We start from the raw sequence: 22,434 nt of genomic DNA, 5'->3' as shown, positions 1-22,434 counted from the left end.
ATCTGAAAGAAACTCCTGGTTCCTGGCTTTAGATCAACTCATCTGCAGCCATTGTGTCCACTGGGGTATGTACCAGCAGATGCAAGATCTTTCTCTGTGTCTTTTCTTCTCTTTCTAAATCTGACTTTCCAACACAAAACTTTTTAAAAATAAATCTTGATAGTAGGATTACTAAGCACGCATTTTTGTGTATCATTTGATTTTATGCTTGACATGATATAGGATTACATTAATACAAACATAGGTACACATTGGTGTCCATTCACTGTTACCTCCATTTGAAAATATTGCTAGGATTCATAGGAAAATACAGCCAAAACGATTATTTGCAGCTGATTTCTGTTAATTTTTTTGCACTTTATAAGTTCTTCGCAGGTAACTACTGCTCTGTTTATTCTCTGTTTATTTGAAAAGATAACTGACTCATTGTTGATTATGTCATTCATCCTTTATTGCTCACAGAGTTCTCAATTTACAATATTTTCTCAAGTAACAGAAGATGCATCCTCCTTTCTCATAGTTTATCCAACCACAATTAATGATCTTGGAGGTGTGTACATACATGTGTGTATATAAGTAAATACATAAATATAAATCTGTCAGATATTTGAAGATAATGTGGTAAATAATATTAATTTGTACATCTAACCACTTGTTTCACAACTAATTCCAGTGATACTTGCATATCCATCTTGAGAAATGGATTCCTAACACAAATGCCATTGTTTACAAAGGAATAATCAAATTAGTCATCCTTTACTAGACATCAGATCTTCGGATTTTATTGACCTTCAGATGATGTAATTCCTAAGATTTCATTATTTCCAACAGGGGTTAAGAGCTAATATTTTTAAACTTTTTATGTAGAGTATTGGATTTAAACACAATTCTAGCTTTGAAAATCTATGAACTGATGATGTTAAGGTTAATAACAAATTAAGTTTCGTCAGAGCAATTTTTGCCAATACAAATATTTTATTGAAGAAGGTCATTCACAGCTTGATGGGTTACATTGGTTATATCAATCAACAATTATTTGTTGGTGAAAATAGGCAAAAGAAAGAATACTTCTATTAGGTTAAGACACATTATTTCAATAACTTGCATGTCAAATCTGACTCTTTTTCTCACCTTAATGGGTCTATTATGTGGCAAATATCTAATAGAAGGCTCTATTCAACAGACTATTTCTCTTTCAAGTATACTTGAAAATGAACTTGAAACAGATTAACTGTCATTGTTAGTAATAAGACTCTGTCCAGGGAAAATTAAGATACACAGTTTATCATTTTGAAATTAATCAAATTTTAAAATTTATCCATGCGTGAAATCAACTTTGTTTATTTTAGATGTGCTTACCCACCAAACTCTTACAACCACTGCAATGGATCTTACATCTGTAATTATCAATCATATGGATTCATAGACAGCTGTTTTTTTCATATGTTGATACTTTCAGCAATTCAGCAGCAATGTTTTACATTCTTAGTAGGATTTGGTTGATGCTGGGTATGTTGTAGGCCCTCAACAAATACTTGCTGAATACCTGATTTGATTTTCTGGTGGTCTTATTCTTTAAGGCAGTGATTCTCAACCTTGGCTTCATCATGATCTGGGGACATTTGGAAATAACTCTACAGAACACATACCTCTAAGTCAACTAAATAGCAATCTCTCTGAGTGGAATTCAGTTCTATTATTTCAACCAAAAATGTGGAGGTTAACTGTTTCAAAAAGTTGTACCAATACATTCAGAATTTCAAGGTTAAAAAAATAGCTGCGATGGCGCAGTGGTTAAGGTCCTCGCCTTGCACGCCCAGGATCCCATATGGGCGCTGGTTCTATCCCAGAGGCCCTGCTTCCCATCCAGCTCCCTGCCTGTGGCCCGGGAAAGCAGTCGAGGAAGGCCCAAAGCTTTGGGACCCTGCACCCTGTGGGAGACCCGGAAGAGGCTCCTGGCTTCGTATCGGCTGGGCATAGCATCGGCCGTTGCGCTCACCTGGGGAGTGAATCATTGGACAGAAGATCTTCCTCTCTGTCTCTCCTCTCTGTATATCCGCCTTTCTAATAAAAAAAATAGCTGCTCCTAATATTTTATTTCAAGCTGTAGTATGTTTGTTGTTATGAAACCAAAAAAGGTAGCCTCAGGTATGGGAGGACTCATTGGCCAGTCATCATCATTCTGGAACAACTTCTTCAGTGCTGTACTCAAAGGACCACATGAAAAATGCCATCAAGAAATCATGAGGCATTCTCACTTGTGATATTCTTTTCCTCATTAAGAAAAGATGATGACAAGATCAGATGGTTGATTCAGTTTATTCAGAGTTCCCCCGTCACAGGTATATGAAATAATCACATTTTTCTAGCAGTTGACTTCAGACCTGGCACTAAAACAGCCAATTCTAAATAATAGTATTTAACCTGTTCCACAAAGACAACGAGTGTCTGGGTTTGACTTGCTGGCCAAGGGACCCCGACAAAGGACAGGAAATAGAAAGAATTTATGAGCTCTAAAGAACAAACATAGAATGGTAACAGTTGTTTGCTTAGTTTTAAAGCCCAAGTGGGAAATCAATAAATAATGTCAAAATTGCAGTTGTTCAACCAGCAAGGAAATGTGAGATTATTAGCATGACAAATGCTGTTTCAGACCTTGTTGACCAAGATTTACTTGCACAACGAGAATTTGCCATAACAGGAAATAGGGGTAATATATATACTGCTCTAACCTCTCTCTTCACCATTCCTTCTTCCAACTGATAAAACCAACACATCACTCAGCTCTGAGAATCCACGGTAAGTGACAATTCTCTCATTTTAAGATAAGCAATTAAACGATATACTTAGTAAATTTAACTAGCATTTTCAAAAGTGCTGACAACTTTGAGAGCAATTGTATTAATATACTCCTTTTAATCTAACAAGGTAACAAACAAATCGCTACATTGTTTTAAACAGTAATTTTATCCAACCTTAAATTTAAGTTAGTTTTACCTTTTATTCTAAAATAAACAAATTATGATTTCCTTTATGAATTTTGCAAACAATTAAAACAGAACTATCTTTTAACAAGTGAAAACAAAAACCTCTAGTTATATCTGCATCCCTTGTATCAGTAACTTTTAGGATAGTTAGCACATATGGCTATGACTTAACACAGATTATTATTTTTAGTAAAAGGCATGAAAAGCCACTAACAGTTTTAAATTGGACAAAGTAGAATTCCAGCACTGATTTTGAGATGAAACATATTTATTAAGCTCACCAACATAAAATACAATTTAACTTACAAAATGCACTCCAGTGAGAACATAAAACTTGTAGGTACTCAAGCAGTTGCATTTCCACAGGCAATTTAAATTTATGTAAGGAATTAAGTTTCACACAGAACTGTATATTTGTTGCAAAATCAGGTATTAGGAGACCAGAGAACACCTAATGACAACATGAAAGCAGTTAACTTTCACTAGACAGAAGATTTTATTTACAAAGAGTATTTTCTCAATGCATTGCTCCTAAGTGGCTAAATGTCATCCAGGATGCTCAGAGAATATCCAGTGTTGCCTCTTATGGTAGTTAAAAACCAAGCCCTAGAGTGCCCGCTGGGATGATGACTAACCCTCTGAAGGCGGATCAAAAGAAATTAAGTTGATAACAAGTTTTAAGCCTGGAAGCTACTCTTTAATAATATGTTGTAATAAGAAACACAGTCACAGGAATAATGTCAGATCTGTAACAGACAGGGGTGAACTGAGAAGAGTAACAAAATTCTCAAACAATATAAACCAGGTACAGCTAAGAAGTCTAGCAAGGTGGCTTAGTACATTCAAATAAAGAGATAGGATCTCATTCTAAGGGGGAAAAAAAGGTGCTTTTCAGGAATCGGCAGACAGCTAGTCCTCTTCAGATACACCGAGTTCCAGTGAGATTATGTCTGGCAGTCTGCAAGCTTGTGTGCTGGAATAGGCTTCTTCCTGTCTCATAGGCAGACAGGGAGTTGGAAGGAAATTACTGAAATAAAGACTCAATGTTACGTTTTAAGTGAGAGAAGCTGAACAAGCATTTTTCCATCTTAAGACTAGTAAGTACATGTGTTTACACCTATAGTATATACATCACACACATGTTAATGCTTTTAATTACAACTTTCCAGGTCTGCTTTGAAGCATTTTTATTCCTTCTTGTGGTCAAATACTTCCTCACTTTCCTCTGTTTTACTTCTTGTAAGGCTATATTATTTCATTAATTAATATGATTTAGTATCTCACATCTGCAATGAATATATTGAATCACACCATCTAACACTGAAGTTTTTATGAGTTTGAAATGAAGCCCATAAAAGATGGGACTGTTTCTAGTACAAATCACGTGGTCAAGCCATCTACAGCATTGCGATGTGCAGCTCGTCTAGTGCAAAAGCAGCACAGCACTGGAAGGTTGTTTGAGTTCTCCATTTACTTACAAATTTAGTTTATGTACATTCAACTTTGGAGACAATGTTTAAAAAGGATAAGCTTGCCTTTTCTCCATTCAGATTGCTGGTTTCCCAGCTTCATATATTAGGTCATCCTTGTGTCTCACACTTTTTAATTGAATACTGGTTGGTCTGTCACTTAAGCCTGTACACCTCAATCATCCCATTTGCTTATTTCTATAATATTACCAAGTTTTTGTCAAGAAAAGCTTGGAGGTTCACTATAAGAACTAAAATTGAAAGATATTCATATTAATGTTTTCCTTAAAATTTTGTTTAAGCTATTCATGAATCAATAAGAATATTTATTGGAATACATGATAATCAAATTAATTTAATTAGCATTGATTATTATGTCAACAAATACCACTTAAGCGCACAGTAAAAAAAACTCACTTTAATTCATGTAACTTGTTTGTTCATTACTAGAATTTCAAAGTTTGTTCGAAATTCCTGACTGTTTCTGGGATAATTTGTGGTCTATTATGGATATTTTCTTAAATTTACTTTCTAGTTAAGTGTTCTTAAATGATAAATTGATATTATATTTCACACCTTGATTATTATTGATATTTTCCTCATTTGTTCAAAATTTGAAACATATTTTACACATACACATACTTCCTTTTTTCCCCATAAACTTTGATTACGACTTCTCCATGTTAAACAACATTAGTCACTCTTTACTTGCCCAATATTAAGAAAAATACACTGAGGATTTCTTCAATAATTGCTACAGCTGTTACAGACTTTTAGCATTTTCTTTCCATAAAATTAATGATCTCCTCACCCTATGTTCATTTTTGGAAGTGATATGCAGAGACTTAATTCTTGTCTTTCTCTTCTTTTTATTGATACAATCATGTATCTCATACAGCTGACCTTTTAAAGAGAAAGATTATTTGGCTCACAATGTTGGGGTTCAAAGGAAAGAGTGGTGCAGCTTTTCCTAGACTGAGGAGTTCATGACGCAGTGCGGAGCGGCTGCAGAGCAGAGCCTGTCAGGCAGCACTGACAGTGGACACAGGAGTTGGAGAGATCACACAAGCAGTAACTTCGCAGCACATTCGCTCTGACCTCTCCGCTGCCTCCTTCAGATCCCACCATGCCCTAAGAGCCGCACCTGGGAGCCAAACTTTTTTTTTAAGATTTGCTTATATTTGAAAGGCAGATTTTACAGAGAGGAGTCTTTTTCCATCTGCTGGTTCACTCTCCACATGGCCCTAATGGACAGAGCTGAGCTGATCCAAAGCCAGGAGCCTGGGACTTCCTTTAGAATCCAAGCGTTTTAATTAGAGAAACAAACATTGTGAACAAGTTCAGTTTTCACATAGCTAGGGTTAGTAATTCCCTGAAATTAGGCATCAAACTGTTGCCATCTGTTTTAAGCCCCAGAAGAAAAACGTTGCCTTTTTGGAATATGAAGTAGGATACTAAAGATAATGATGTGAAATGCCATAACTGAGACTGGTTACACAGCAAAGTCAAGGAGAGTGGTGTGGAAGACAGAAAAAAAAAAATCATATCCATCTTAAAAGAATTACCTTGGCTTCAAAGAACAGCTGTGGTTAAGCCTGAGTCCTGACAAGAAAGAAATAAGCATATTAATTTCTCGGTTGAAATAATGGCGGTAATTTCATATTCGTAAAGGTGTAGCCTGTGCTTAAGTTAATCAAACAGGGCTTACACATTAGTGTCCTGGTAATAGTAACAGGTGGAAGCTATTATTGCTTCTGTGTACGTACAGGCAGAAGCCACATCCAGCAACTAAAGAGGGCAGCAATACATGTAAGACTGTGGGACCGGGTAGAAGAAGAGCAGTAGGTCTTTAGCATTTAAGATGTGTGTCGGGACTTCACTTCATTTTTTGTTGCTGTCCCACTGGAAGCATACTTCCACAGCTGAGTATACTCTCACTCGTCTGCAGTCATGTGACATTTCTTCTTTGTTACATTCAGTACAATCATTGGCGTCCCTCCCCATGTTACTTGAAGCTCATGCACTAATTCAGGTCATCATTGCCTGTGTTTTGTTTTCCCAGCAATGGCATTGCTCCCAGTATTGCTGTTCTTGGCTGCTGCGCTGAATTCATCCTTCTCTGCAAATAGGGATTCGGTATGTATGAGGCCAAAAATAATTTCAGAATAATTCAGACAACCGTAACCAACAGAATGTTTTAGATCAGTCTTTAACAAATAGGTGTGGAGTGACTGCTCCATCACAAAAGAGTCATTGTCAGCTCAGGGAAATTAGCAATAGTTTAAAATAATGCTGGGCAATACTGCAATCTCTGAGTACAGAAAGATACTAAACTCGAAAAATGTGGTTTATCTAAAGCAGGCTGAGCACACATTTAAAATACACAGCAGTTTTCAAAGAAGATACAGGAAAATAGAGATAAAATAGCTTTAAAAAAAGTATGAGCAGATGAAATTACAGCATTCTTTTATCTTTGCTAAATAAATACATTCTTAACTTTAACTTAGGTGTTTTGTAAAGTGTTCACAAAGAGACAAAATTATGTGTGCTGTTTTAATTATATTTTTACTGGACATCATACATCTACAGACTTAAAAAATACTGAAACTTTTCCTATTTAGAGGAATTTATTAAATTTAATCCCATGAAAACTATAGTATATTTATATAATCTTACATTCATACAATTTGTTCATGTGCAGCTACTTGTAAAAATAATTATACCTGAGTTTTTAAATAAAAAATTCTTAAAGGTGTTGGGTTTTTCACACTTTTATAGTAAATTCGTTCATAGGCCAAAAGTCCTCCTATGCCTCCTTGCTTTAATAATTTGAGAACCAGAATTCATAGCACTCTTAAATATTGGATGTGTAGCACCTAGATACAGCATTTTATCTCCTAACCAAGAAGTCTCTGAATTTGAAAAGCTTCAGGTTTCGATGTTTATTTACATACCTTGCTTGTCTATAGGCCTAGAAGGCTAGAGGTTAGCAGAAACTAGAAAATACTGACTCCTTGGTTCAGACCCCATTTGCTATTCATAAATAGTCTTTGTGTTGCAACTATCGAAACAGCAACTTGAAGATAGTTTATTCATCACCTTGGGCTTTAGTCAACCATTTGATATTTTATAATTTATTTCCTGCAAAGACTATATTTTATGATCTTTTGTAATATTTAACTATCTGTCTGATCCATCTCCTATTGTTCATTTATAAAATTACTGGAACCTGAAATGTCTGAGATCCAAAAATTCATTTTTTGTAAAAGCCTTGCCTGACTACAGGGAAGAACTGGTGATTCATTTCTCTATATTACACAGATCCCTCAATTCGTTTTATTATATGGTATACTTATATGTTAAACTACCTATCATTGTGAACTCTTTAAGGCTATGTAGATAACATATTTTGAATACTTTATTATCATTACTCTTAGTGCTTACACTCATGTAACAAAGACTATATTGATACTTAGTTCAAAATGCAAATGCAGGGCCATATTTTGATGTAGCAGATTAAATTGTGATGCCAGCATCCCGTATTAGAGCATCAGTTCAAGTACTGGTGACTGTGCTTCTGACCTAACTTCCTGCTAATAGTCTTGGGAAAGCCGCTGGTAATGGCCCCTTTGCTCAGGCCCTTGTCACCCACCTGGAGTGCAGGATGGTGTTCCTGACTACTGGTTTCAGCTTGGCCCACATCTGTTGTAAACATCTGGGGATGAACCAAAAAATGGAAGATCTCTCTCTCTCTCTCTCTCTCTCTCTCTCTCTCTCGCTTACTTGCTCTCTATTCTTTTTTAAATAAATAAATCTATTTTTAAAATATGCTATTTCTAAACACACACAGAGCTTCTTCATTAGAATTTTTACATAAAAGGTGAACGGCACATAAGAACAAGGAAATAATTACTTATCCTTTATGAAAGGCAGAGCTTCCTGTGTAACTAATAGTTTAAAACAGATTTACTCTAAGCATGGCCTTCAGTGTCCACAGAATATGCTGAGGCATGCTATTTTAGACTTTGATAAAATACAGATTGATCGCTACTGATATTGTACATATTCTTCCTATTTAGCATACAATTAACTGCACCATGTCTATTGTTACATTGTCGTTACTATTGGTGCCTGTCCTTAGGAACATAAAACCAGGAGAAAGAAACAGACCTTAAGCAAAAAATAACAGTATATGGTCAGACCTATGAGTACAATATTGTGTAGTCTTGAAGAAACTCAGTTTAAGTGGAAGTGAGAACTATTTATCCAGCATATAAGATAAAACTCTGTAAAAGGTCCTGTTGATTTACTTCTGCTTTAAAATCTTTGATAAGCAAAATGTTTTTGTCATTCATGGCAACAATTTACATAACCCCAACCCATGCTCACAAACTCCTCAACAAACACGCACCCAAGTATCAAAATCTGGTTAAATATCTTATGTTATACTTCCGTTAATAAAAAGACACAGTCACCCATAAATCATATTGACTTGCACTGAGCATTTTTTAAATTATTTTCATTATTTATTTTCCATGATGCAGTTATGTAGGTATAGGGATCCCCCCCTTTTATTTCCCTTTTCTTCCTTCTCATTTTCCCCTCGCATGATTTTCCCTCATATTTTTACAGTAGTATACAAACAATAGTATAAAAACAGTAGTATATACTATACAGTAGTATATATAAAAACAGTAGTATAGTAACACTGCTATTTAAGTGTATCATGGCATTGAGGGTGCAGGCAATGGTAGAAAACGTATTCTCAAAATTTCAAAGTACATTTAACAGTTTCATTGGGAGTCCTTTAATTCAGGAATAGAGATGCATACTGCAAATAAAAAGCAAGACCCCCACCTTTCAGCTTTTACAAAAATAAGTGCCGAACATATTTTTTAAATATCCTTTGTTCTCTTGAATGAACCGATTCATTATTACATGCACGTTTTATAAATTTAATCAAAAAAGAAATCTCTCCTTATTTCTCTTTAGGATTCAGCTGCTACGTTGTCAACCAACCTAAGCAAAGTCCAAGCAGAGATTGTAAATAAACACAATGAACTAAGGAGGTCAGTCAATCCAACAGCCAGCAACATGCTAAAGATGGTAAGAGACAATAATAAAGGGAAAGATAAAAACAGGCAGCTGGCAAGTGTTTGTTATTTTATATGAACTATTATAGTATCTTAACCCCCTTTGTAATGGTTAAATAGCTTGTAATGTTTTTAGGGTTATTTAAACTATAGAGGAATAATCAAAACCATATCTTTGAACATTAAGTGAGAATGATATAGAATGATACATTCTGGTTTTGTGTTCATTATTCTAATCTAGGCTTAAGAGACACTTATGTTCTTATTTTTTTTAATTGTTTGATACAGAAAATAATTGATGCGGAAAAATTATCAGCTGAAGAAAAATTTTGGTTGAAATGCACTTCAACCAAATTAAACCATTATATCCAAATAAAACTTGTTGGATAAAACACCAAGCATTGAATCTTACAACCAATGTGCAGAGACAAAGAGATCATTAAACATAGGTTATGAATGTAGCAACATTGAATATCTAAAAAAAAATCAAGAGCCAAGAAATTACTCAAGCTGAAATTCTCAATATCTAAACACCGGATGGAAATTACAATAATGATAAAAGAATATATATTTTAGCACCAACTTTAAAAATATTTCAATGGACATATAACTTTTAAAACATTTCAGATCCTTTCTCTTTAGAATCGATGCCATTTAGTGTATATGATAGCCCACAGTTCTCCCAAATGTGTTTAATGGGACAGGGTGGAGTTTGGGAGAAGAAGATAAACCCATCTATTACTTTCAAATGATAAACTCAATACTTCTACACGTTTATCGATATGTAGAGAAAGATTATTGCTAAAAAAAAAAAAACAAAAAAAAAACAAACAAAAAACTTTACACCTGTTGAGCTTCCAAAAATAAACAGATGGTCTTAGATTTTTTAATCACTTAAGATAGAAATACTATCTTTGTGAAACAGAAAAAGGCACATTGGGCAACCCCTGTCACATTACCAGGCGAAACCACAGCCTGCTGCTCTGGTATCCCACATGGGTGACAGTATGTGCCCCAGCTGCTTAACTTCTGATCCAGCTCCCTGCTAATGTCCTGAAAGGACAACAGAAAATGACAGGTTCTTGGGTCCCTGCTATCCAACAAAGATGTGATAAACATCCTGGCTCTTGACTTCAACCTAGCAATTGTGGCCGTTTGGGAGGTGAATTTTCAGATGGAAGACCTCTCTTTCTGTGTTATATCGCCACCTTCTCTGTAATTCTGACTTTCAAGTGGACAAATTTCTAACCTTTTTAAAAAAGAAAATGGTACACAAAGATGCATTTCTTTGATTATGATGCAAATCACAATATGCCTGCTCATAATTTTATAATGATGTGAATCAACCTGAATGTGAAGCTTACACTCTTTAGAGGTTGGAGCCATTAACTGAATGCCTTTTTTCCTCTTCTTATTATAGAAATGGAACAATCAAACAGCTGTTAATGCCCAAAAGTGGGCAAACCAGTGCAAGCTTCAACACAGCAACTCAGAGGATCGTAAAACCAGTATGTGTAGCAGTAAATATTCTCCAAAGAAATAAATGAGTAAAATTATAACAGATACCATTACAATGCTTCATTAAGAATATTATATACATAAAACTTAAAATGTTAGATGCTTTCTCCTTAGAATCTATACCAGTTAGTGTAAATGGTAGCCCACTGTTCTCCCAAATGTGTTTAGCGGGACAGGGTGGAGTTTGTAGGGGGCTATATAGCTCACAAATTTAAAAAATGCTTTCCTGTCTAATGCCATTTGTTTCATGCTAGGAATTCTGGAAGACTGCATTTTTTTAAAGTTCATATGGAATAATAATCATAATCATAAGCATTTATTCAAGTTTTCTGTATAAAAGTGTCTATTGAGTAGGGTAAAAGCTGAAAACAATGAGCAGAGTGCACGTGAGGCATGCAAATTTGAATTGTATGTGTAAATGAATGACTCCAGGGAGAGCAGAAACTAATTAAAAATGATTATTCCATGCACTCAAAATCTGCATGCTGAGACAAGTCTCGTGGTATCAGGTCCCTCTGGCTTCTATTCACTGTATATGTATCAGTCCAAGAGTACCAACTATGGGCACCCTGAAGACCAGGAAATGTGTGTGTGTGTGTGTGTGTGTGTGTGTATGTGTGTGTGTGTGTGCGCACACATGCACAGATGCAAGTGTATGCACGCACATGCTTGATGTTGTTATTATTTAATGCATTGGATCTGTTCATTCTTAGATTTAAGCTGTGGAGAGAACCTGTTTATGTCAACTGCCCCCTCGTCATGGTCAGATGCAATCCAAGCCTGGTATGATGAGCAAAATGATTTTGTCTATGGCAAAGGGCCAATATCAAGAAATGCAGTAATTGGACACTACACTCAGGTAAGAGGAAAAAGCTAAATACTCTAAAAAAGTTTCTCCAAGTTTTGACTGATTCTGTGGTTAGAAAAGGGGAGACTATTTCAACTGGATATAGTAGTCTTGGCATATTGGAAGTATTTCAATTGTGAATTATTACTTTATAATAATGTGCTGTAGTAGTAGTATCTTGTTAGAAAAGCTGAATTTTTCTAACAATTCAAATAGATGAAATATTTAGTACATGTGGAGATTTAACACTTAAATTTCACAATCTGATTCAGTAATTTCACGAAATAGGTATGTAAGGCATAAGGCAACAAAGTACATCAGTTACATAGTCTTAATTTTTTTTTTGCCACTCTTTGATTTTCATACTTCTTTTTCTAATGCACTCTCGTGTCTTCAATATGGCTATGTAGGTTGCTTGGTACGCATCTCACAATGTTGGATGTGGATATGCCTACTGTCCTAATGCAAACTTCGAGCATTACTATGTCTGCCAATATTGCCCTCCGTAAGTATATACTTTGGAATTCACTGCCAATAATTTAAAATATATTTTAATATTCTTAAATTATAACATAATTTAAAATATATTTTAATATTCTTAAATTATAACAATTTAAAATGAAAAATAAAATATTAGAAAGAAAAAAGTATATAACTCCTTAGGAAAGTATTCAAAAATTGAGATACATTAGCCTTGGTTCCAAATATAATATTCTGAGGGTCTCTTTCTGGTTCCTAAAATGCATTATCTTCCTTTAAATTACTACTCTCTATACCTATGCATTCAAATTACCAGTAATAGTTACCTGAAAATTTCAAATGACTGATAATGGTTATTTGAATAACAGATAATGGTTTTAAGGCTTTGCTTCCCAGAATTTATACTTCACATGTATTATTTATCTGTGCAAAATGCAGAGAGAGAAGGAGAGGTTTTTTTGTTTTTTTGTTTTTGTTTTTGTTTTTTTCAACTGCTAATCCACTCTCACATACTTCCACAGCAACCAGGTGTAGGCCAGGGTGAAGCCAGAAGCCAGAAATTGCATCTTGGTACCCAAGAGGTACAAGCACTTGGGCATATCCTGTTGCCTTCCCAGGTGCATTAGCAGGATACTGGATTGGAAGCAGTGTAGTTAGTAATTAACTGATATATATGTGTAGTCGGCATTGCAGGTGATAGCTTAACCCACTCTGCCATACTTAGAACTTAGACAAAAAATCTTCGAAGGAATAATCCTTTGAGATTTTGGTTTACAGCCAGAAACTTGTTTCTTATTTTTCTTTTTTTTAAAAAAAAGATTTATTTTTATTGAAAAGATACATTTACAGAGAGACAGAAAGTTTCATCGGCTGGTTCTTTCCTCAATGGCCACATAGTCAGAGCTGAGCCGATTTGAAGCCAAGAGTCAGGAGCTTTTCCTTGGTCACCCACATGGATACAGAGTCATAAGGTTTTAGGACATTCTCCACTGTTTTTCCAGGCCACAAACAGGCAGTCTGATGGAGAATGAAGCAACAGAGACACATACCAGAGTCCATATGAGATGCCCGTGCTAACGGATAGAGGATCAGTCAATTGAGTCATCACCGTGGCCCCATTCGTTTCTTCTTAAAGTAACACGTTTGAGTAACATTCTTGAGTAACATGTTTCCATACACACATTCACACACATATACACACAAAAGAAACCCTGTAATCATATGAAAGATGCATTTATGATTCATTTGTCAGCTTTATTTTCTTTTTAATAACTGAGAATTTTCCCAAGCAGAGTTAGAAGTCTCCGAGAACAAAGGTTGAAACTGTAGATAACTAAACGGGTTCCAACTTGAGAAGTATAATCTTTAACATCACTTTTGAGTAAAGAAATTTTGATATTTATGAGAAGCAATCCAAAGGCCGAGGGAGAATGCTCCCAGCTGCCCAGTCAAGAGAGGGGAACATAGCACCGCAAGCATACATAGTGAAAGAATGAATAGTAATGGAAGGAAGGAAAAAGTAACCCAGAGTATGTTCATTTTTGTGGCACAACGTTCCCACGTTTGGAAGCAGACACCTGTATTTTATGTGGAAAGCCTGAGCTTCCAGTGCATACCTTTGGTACCTTGCCTTTTTAGTGCCATTGAAGCTGGTTTTACTGTAGTTTCAGATGATAGTGACCTGTAGGGATAATCAGCATCCAAGAGGTGTCAACTAGCCATTACAGGGGAAGTACACTCCCGAATGGGGTGTTCATGAAGTCCTTTTGTCTTTTTCTAACATTACTGTTTTTATATACATACATACACACACAGACACACACACCATTTCTTGACATTTTCAAACCTTTCAAGCACATTCCTGTTTCACAAACATCCTTACACTCCCAAAAACATCTACTAGAAATTCATCATCTCCATGCAATCCAAAAAACTACACTGGAGCTTTACATGCATTCATGGCATTATAGAAATGATTATGCCTTTTCATTTCTAACTATAAAATCACAATAAACGTGATTCCTTTATTATATTCCTTGACCTCCCCCCCTGGCCTGTTCTTTCTCTAGCACCAAAATCTTTGGGTACCAATCTGATCAAGTCCATAGGGATATGAAAAGTTTGTTACTATGTGGGAAGTAGATTCCAAATGTTTTAGACACTAGTTATCTTATTTCCATTGCTCAAGCTGTGAGATTTTGGCCAAAGAAGCAAATGAACGTGTAGACTATTGTCTCACTTTGTGTTGTGCTTTGAATGGGCTTTGGAATGTTAGTTTTTCAGTTATTGACATAATTTTAAAATTTGCTCAATATTCATATGTATTGATGATTCATGCTAACTTTTGGAGCAAGCATAACAAATTTTAAAATTTAACATTTTGTGTTTCAAATTTCAGTGGTAATTTTCAGAATAGACAAAATTTCCCTTATAACAAAGGAAAACCTTGTGGTGATTGCCCTGCTTACTGTGACAATGGACTATGCAGTAAGTCTGATGTGATTAATTTTCTATTTTAATAAAATGACATTTTTAAAGTATCTTCTGAATATAACCATCCTAAGCTTTCTCAACATGTCAAAAAATGTATTCTTTTTTAAAGATATAATTTTTGTTTATTTCAAAGATGGGATGGGGAGTAGAAAGGGGGGAGGAGAAAAGAGCAGAAGAAAAAGAAAGAGGGAGAAGCCGATTCTGAGAAAAGATCTTCCATCTGCTGTTTCACATCTCAGATGGCCACAAGTGTGGCCAGGAAGCTAGAACAAACAGGCCAAAGCCAGGAGCCTGGAACTCTGTCCAGGTCTCTGACATGTCCACAGGGACCCAAGCATTTGATGATTTGGGTCATAATCTGCTTTCTCAGCTACATTAACAGGTAGCTGGATCAGAAGTGGAGTAGCTAGAACATGAACCGGCACAAGTACAGGATGCCAGTGTTGCAGACAATACCTTAACACTCTGTGCCACAACACCAGCACCACATAGTTTGTTTTTGTTTTCGTTTTTAAGATTTACTTATTTTTATTGCAAAGGTAGATTTACAGAGAGAAGGGGGGACGAGAAAGATCCTCCATTTGCTGGCTTACTCTCCAAGTGGCTGTAATGGCCAGAGATGGACAAATCTCCAAAGCCAGGAGCCAGTAGCATCCTCTGAGTCTCCCATGCAGGTGCAAGGCCGAAGGCTTTGACCATCCTCTACTGTTCTCCCAAGCCACAGACAGGAAGCTGGATGACAAATGGAGTAGCTGGGACATGAACTGGTACCCATTTGGGATTCTGGCTCATGCAAGAAAGGATTTAGCCATTGTACCCCACATAGTGTTTTTAACAAAAGGTTGGAAGATCTATTTTATCAGTGAACTGAATGAAGAGTTTTGGGGAAATATTAACAAAATGTGAAGTCTGTAGATGACAGGATTTTGAATTAAATTTGAGATTTATTGTGTCTTTGGGCAGTAGAATTTTTCAATTATCACAGAGACATTCTCCCCACTTTTAATAGTTCAACATCTGTAATGATTAGTTATAATGAAAGACTTGTGGCATTAGAGAGAGAGAAGTTCTTTTATCTGCTGGTTTAATTCCTCAAATGGCTACAACAGCCAGAGCTGAGCTGAACTGAAACTAGGAGCTAGAAGCTTCCTATGGGTCTGACATGTGGGTACAGGATCCCAATGATTTGAACTATTCTTTTCTGCCTTCTCTGGCCATAAGCAGAGAGCTAGATGGGAAGTGGAGCAACTGGGACATGAACTGGAGCCCATATGGGTTGCCAGTGCTTGCAGATGGAAGTCAGCCAATTCGAGCACCAGCCCCAGTCAATGTATCTAAAAAACAAAACTCAAATTTAAAAGAATCATTTGGTGCAAGAATTATGATGCTGGGGAATAAATTTCTGTTTGCAACATCAGCATTTTACATTCAGTTCAGTTACCTGTGGATTGCTTCACCACAATTCCAGCTCACTTCTAATGAATCTGGGAAAGTAGCCGAGGATGACACAAATGCTTGAGCCCCTGCCACTCACATCAAAACCAGGCTCCTGCTTTTAGACTGGCTCGTTCCTGGCTGTTGTAACCATTTGCAGTGTGAACCAGTGGGAAGGAAGCACTCTCTCTCCTCCCACTCCACAAAATTTGTAGCTCTTTCAAATAAATAAATCAATTTTTAAAAGTATTGAGTTAATAAAATTTAATTTGTATATTCCTCAAGATATGGAATTATTGCTTGTGTTGCTATTGTGCAGAAGTTATAATCAAATATTAATTTCTTTTTTTTTCAGCCAATTCTTGCGAATATCAAAACAAATATTCTAACTGTGATCAACTGAAAGAACAAGTGTCATGTACACATCCATTGGTCAAGGACAACTGCAAGGCCAGCTGCCTTTGTACAGACAAAATTTATGAACAGACCTACCAATAATGAGTAGATTTGTAGACAAGCTAAATCACCAGCTTATATTTGGTATATACTAACTGGGAAATTGTCGATGTATTAGCTACAAATTTGACTCCAAAATCTAATAAATACTTCTGAATATACTTATTATTTTGTAGATGTCTCTTTCATAGAAAGGATTCAAAATAATAAAATATATGATAACAGCTTTGGACCTTGATCTATAAATTATGTGATTTAACTTAAAGATGCTGACAGTTGTATTCCTTTATAACTACTACTACTAAATCCCTTACTTGCAATTAAAAACCATGTTCCCCAAATAAAATGTGCAATAAGAACAGAATATACTAGCATTGTTGCATAAATGGTGGGCAATATCATTTATCCATGCTAGTAGTGTAGTGCAAATAAACATCTTTAAATAAGTATTCACATGTCATCCTTTAAAATATTTATTTATATATTTGAAAGGCAGAGTTATTGGGGGAGAGGGAGAGAGATCCCTTGACTCAGTTCCCAACTGTCAGCAGCTCAGCAGGCAAAGCCAAAGACAGGAGCCAGATTTTTCTAGGTGTCCCACACAGAAAGAGAGGCTAAAACACTTGGGATGCTCTGTGCTGCTTTCCCTGGTTCATTAACAAGGAACTGGATCAGAAGTGGAGCAGTAGAAACTTGAACTATTGATCATATGGGATGCAAGCATTGCAGAAGGTGGTTTTACCCACTACACTACAGTCCTGCTCCACTTTCCCAGTGTGTATCATTAATTGTTGCATTCTTTCACTTTTCTTCCCACTCACAGATCTTATATTCTGGTAGCTGAGCTTGTTCCTTCTAAAGGGAGCCAGACTTTGATTTTGGGAAGATTATTGAAGACTTGATTCTTCTAACAGAGTTTAGATTTTTAAAAAGAATTCTTTCTCCATTTGATAAAAGTTGCAGAGATAGGGGGAGAGAAAAAGATAGATCGTTCTTCCCTGGATTCACTATTCAAGTGGTCATGAAGGCACGAGCCTGAGATTCGTTCAAGGTTTTCCAAATGTGTGGTGGGGGTTCAAGCATTAGGGCCATCTTCTGCTGCCTTTGAGGTGCACCAAGAGGGAACTGGATCAGAAGTGGAACAGTCAGAATTAAAACTGGTGTTCATATGAAATTCAAGTCTCATAGGTAGATACTAAACCCACTGCACCAGAATGCTCTCCTCCAATTCATAAATTTTGCAGTAGAATATTTTTACATTTCCAATCTCTTACACAAAAATTTCCCTTAAGAAGAATTTAAAATTATCAAAAGTATTGCTCAGCTCTCTCCTTGTTGAGACTATATTGTTGCTATTGAATTTAGTGACTCACTTCCAAGAAGTGGGAAAAAGGCAAAACAGTGGCTTTTTTCTCTTTTTAAGTTTTACATATTTTTTGAAAGAATTACAGAGAAAGAGAGGAAGAGACAGAAAGAGATTTTGTATCCAATGGTTCAGTCCTCAAATGGCCACAACAGTCAGAGCTGAGCTGGTCTGAAGCTGGGAGGTCTCCACACAGGTGCAGGGATCCAAGGATTTGGACCATCCTCTGTTGCTTTCCCAGGCAGAGCTGTATCAGATATCGAGGAGCCAGAACACAAACCAGTGCCTGAATGGAATGCCAGCACCACAGGTGGAAAATTAGCCAGCCAGCAACAACACTGTGCTACCCCAAAATAGTAATGTCAAAGCTGAGAAATCTGATAAACTCCATCTCTCTTTTTTAATGATTTATTTATTTTTATTGGCAAGGCAGATACACAGAGAAGAGGAGAGATAGAAAGGGAGAGCTTCCATCCACTGATTCACTCTCCAAGTGAATGCAATAGCCAGAGCTGAGTTGAGCCAAAGCCAGGAGACAGGAGCTTTTTCCAGGTCTCTCACAAGGGTGCAGGGTTCCAAGGTTTTGGGCCATCCTGTACTGCTTTCCCAAGCAGAAGTAGGACAGCTAGGATATGAACTGGTGCCCATATGAGATCCCCGCACTTGCAAGATGAAGATTTTGTTACTAATCTATTGTGCCTGGCTTTGTAGATTTTTGGTTTTGCTTTGGTTTCTTTGTTTTGCAAAGACCAAAAATGCATTAAAAATTTAATTTTCTTGTCTCCCAAAATTCACATATTTTTCTCTGGATTATATATCTAGTTATTGATTATCCAGATTTGTTCCTGCTAACCCTCACATTCTGTATCAGTTGCCTAGCAAATGATTTTGCCATTTTCATAGTCTTTCAAGGAATATCAATAATTGCATTATCAAATATGGATTGTTTTTGATTATCCAGTGTCAAACTCTATTGAGGAGCCCAAGAATACATACAGATTTGTGCAAGGAAATCAGGGAAACCAAGACCACCAATGGAGCTTACACATGCTATCTTATATCAGTTTTATTGTCTTTTTGTCATAAATTTCAATGACATTCTCAAGTACTTAGGAGAATCCACATATTCATAACCAAGCAATCTGACCGAGATGTGAAAAAACATTATAGTAGGCATCTCTACTTCATCATTAAAGGACTTCCAATAAAACTGTTAATTATATTTTGAAAATGATACTAGATTTTCTACATTTTTCTATACCTATAAATCCACAATGCACCCAAATAGCAGAATGTTAAATTTGTAACTATTACTGAAGAGTTATATCACTGTAATAATATGGTGGGAAATGGCGGGAAGGGAAAATGGCTAGGTAGAAAGGGGAAGGAAAAGGAAAATTCCCATAACTACAAAATTATACCATGGAAAACAATAAAAATAACTTTTTAAAGTGAACGAATTGTTTTACACTTTTCCTCCAACTTCAATTGCTTTCTCTCTCCCGTGATCCAGCACAACGATCTCATTCCATTTGTTGAAAGTCTTCAGGTCTCCCTGGGGCAATTGTGTCTGCTTGTAGGTCTGTTTGGACGAGTCCTCATTACTTACTAGAATTACTACTCCATAATAAAAATTTCATCCAACAGATTTGTCTGAGTAGATAACTAAAGAAAATGTCCTTATTTTCTTTTGCAATGATATGTAACTCGTTTCAATTTAATCATCACAATAATGCATCTTTGTTTCCTGAATGCAAGAAATATTTGTTAAAGATAACTGGAGTCTATGCTCTAATTAAGAAGAAAAGAGGATAATTACTTCATCAATAAATTATTTTGTAGCAGAAAATCATACATTTCAGGAACTAAAATGAGCTATAGAAAAAAATGCAATAAAGATATGCTTAGAGGGAGAAAAATGATATTGAACCATTAGCATAACAAAAATGAAAGAAAACTCAGATTATTTGATGGAGAAGACAGATTACTGAATACATGCTTATTGAGAAAGATAACATTTAAGAAAAGAAAGAATTGCTGAAGAGCTGAGTTGGAGTGAGGAAAGCAAAGAAAATGCTAAAAAAAAAGAGTAACAGACAGGACCTGGTTACATAGTGGCCTCTAGGACAAGTTCATGTGTTAGACACATGAAATACACTTTATATATATATAACATTATATATATAAACCTTTAGTTATATACAATTTTTATATGTATAAACATTTTTTTAAGAAAGCACTTTTAAATGAATTGGTGCATTATTCTATGTAAGGTGGCAAGTCATCAAAGTGTGTTGAAAGGGAGTGTGAGATGGTTCATTTTCTGGACGGCTGCAATGGCAGGGGCTGGACCAGCCCAAATCTAGGAACTTAGGACACAACCCAAGTTTGCAATGTGATGGCAATTGCCCAAGTACTCAGAGAATCTTTGGCTGATTCCCCAGGCACAGCGGCTGCGAACTGGATATGAACCAGAATGGCCAAAATTCAAACCAGAGCTTATGTGGCATGCCAGTGTCACAGGCTGGGACTTAACCGTTGCACCACAATGCAGACCCTCCAAATATGTTGAACTTCAAGTGGTATATTCTCCATATAACTTTTACCAACATTCAACATTTCTAACTTTAACTTGGTTACATAAATTTCACACATTTTGATCTGCCTTATTATTTACGATAATTTATTATTCTCTTATGTTTTATTGAAAATGCCATGCAATATTTTTCATCTGGGAGGTCTTTTTAGCCTTTTGCTCTTGCTTTTTCAATGAAAATATTACATGTTTTCTACAATTAAAAATAAACTGCATTAAATTTTCATATTAAACCTGGGTACTAGGTTTAGAGATTCCCATGATTGGTTGTTTGGGATTGCTGCATCTATTATAGGAATGAGATATAACATTCTCCTATAAAGAAAAACACACACATACAATTTTGAGACTGAAATTTTTGTTAGAATAGATACAGCTGTGCTGCATTTTGCTTTTCAATGCAGCCAATACGTAAACAAACTTTGCTTTTTGTGTGTGTGCAGCAACCAACAATGAATATCAATGATAATCCAACACAGATCTGTTATTCCAGACTTAAAGCAGTAACCTCCGTAGGTGTTGCTAGTTTACCGCACAGCAGTTACGGTGTCGCTTAGGAAATCTCCACCACTTGTCAGAGTGTATGAGTTTGGGTGCCTGCTCCATTCTCCCTTCCAGCCTGTTCATGTGATGCCAAAACCGATTCAGATCCCTGCCACCTGTGTAAGAAACCTCAATCTCTTCAGGTTTCTTCATTGTGGTCCTGCTTTTGTAGACATCTGGTGAGTGAAACGGCAAATGGAAGATTTCTCCTCTCTCTTTCTCCCTCTTCATCCTGCCTTTCAGATAAAGATGGAGGAAACAACTACATAAATACTTGAAAAGAAAAATCTATTTCTCTTCAGTCTCCTGATTCATTAGTGAAAGCAGATTTGAACCAGACCTCCAAACTCCAGTCTTAGCACTTCTCCTTTAATATCATGGTGTTGCTGACTTCTGAATTTATTAGTGCTCCTAATTATCTGCACTGTTTTCCTCTGATATTAAGATGAGTTTTCCCTGTATTCTTCAGGACATGTGGAGTCAAAACCTACAAGACTTACGACATTCTGGATTTGTTTGTCATAGGAAACCCATTGCATCCTCAATTTTTTTTTAAATGAAGATGTATTGTTTTTATTGCAAAGTCAGATACACAGAGAGGAAGAGAGATAGAAAAGATCGTCTGTCTTTTTCATCTAGGAGGTCTTTTTAGCCTTTTGCTCTTGCCTTTTCAATGAAAATATTACATGTCTTCTACAATTGATCACAATTGGCCACAACAGCTGGTGCTGTGCCAATCAGAAACCAGGAGCCAGGAACTTCCTCCAGGTTTCCCAGACTGTTGCAGGAACCCAAGGCTTTGGGCCGACCTCATGTGCTTTCCCCAGGCCACAATCAGGGAGCTGGATGGGAAGCCAGGCTGCCGGGATTAGAACAGGCGCCCATATGGGTTCCCAGCACGTTCAAGGCGAGTACTTTAGCCGCTACGTCACCGCGACAGGCCCACATCCTCAACAATTTAGAATTCTCTGTTCATATGTCATCCTTTCACTGTTTCTCTCTTCGTTTGAAGATTTTGAAAACCATCAACAGTTACTAGTTTTTCCTAAAGCAAATTTATCAGGACTGCAAATCACTTTGTACAGTACTTTGAGGTGACTTTTCATGAAAAAAAAAAACTGGGGGGCTGGCAGGTAAGTGTGTCAGGTTAATCCT

General features: G+C 36.3%; 1 protein-coding gene across 1 annotated transcript; it reads left to right on the top strand.

Annotated features, from left to right (window-relative positions):
- The first annotated feature begins 2,634 nt into the window (after positions 1-2,634).
- On the top strand, positions 2,635-16,877 carry LOC121158414 (cysteine-rich secretory protein 3-like). The gene is made up of 8 exons (XM_040983119.1): positions 2,635-2,710; positions 6,489-6,592; positions 9,449-9,562; positions 10,970-11,057; positions 11,781-11,926; positions 12,325-12,419; positions 14,793-14,881; positions 16,677-16,877. The coding sequence occupies exons 1-8, from the start codon at positions 2,635-2,637 to the stop codon at positions 16,817-16,819; spliced, it is 855 nt and encodes a 284-aa protein (XP_040839053.1). The 3' UTR covers positions 16,820-16,877.
- Positions 16,878-22,434: the final 5,557 nt, after the last annotated feature.

The sequence above is a fragment of the Ochotona curzoniae genome, unplaced genomic scaffold (genome assembly GCF_017591425.1).
Source record: "Ochotona curzoniae isolate NIBS_2020 unplaced genomic scaffold, NIBS_Ocur_1.0 contig_3819, whole genome shotgun sequence".
In the NCBI taxonomy this organism is placed as follows: domain Eukaryota; kingdom Metazoa; phylum Chordata; class Mammalia; order Lagomorpha; family Ochotonidae; genus Ochotona; species Ochotona curzoniae.
This window is presented reverse-complemented; position numbering and strand designations above follow the sequence as displayed.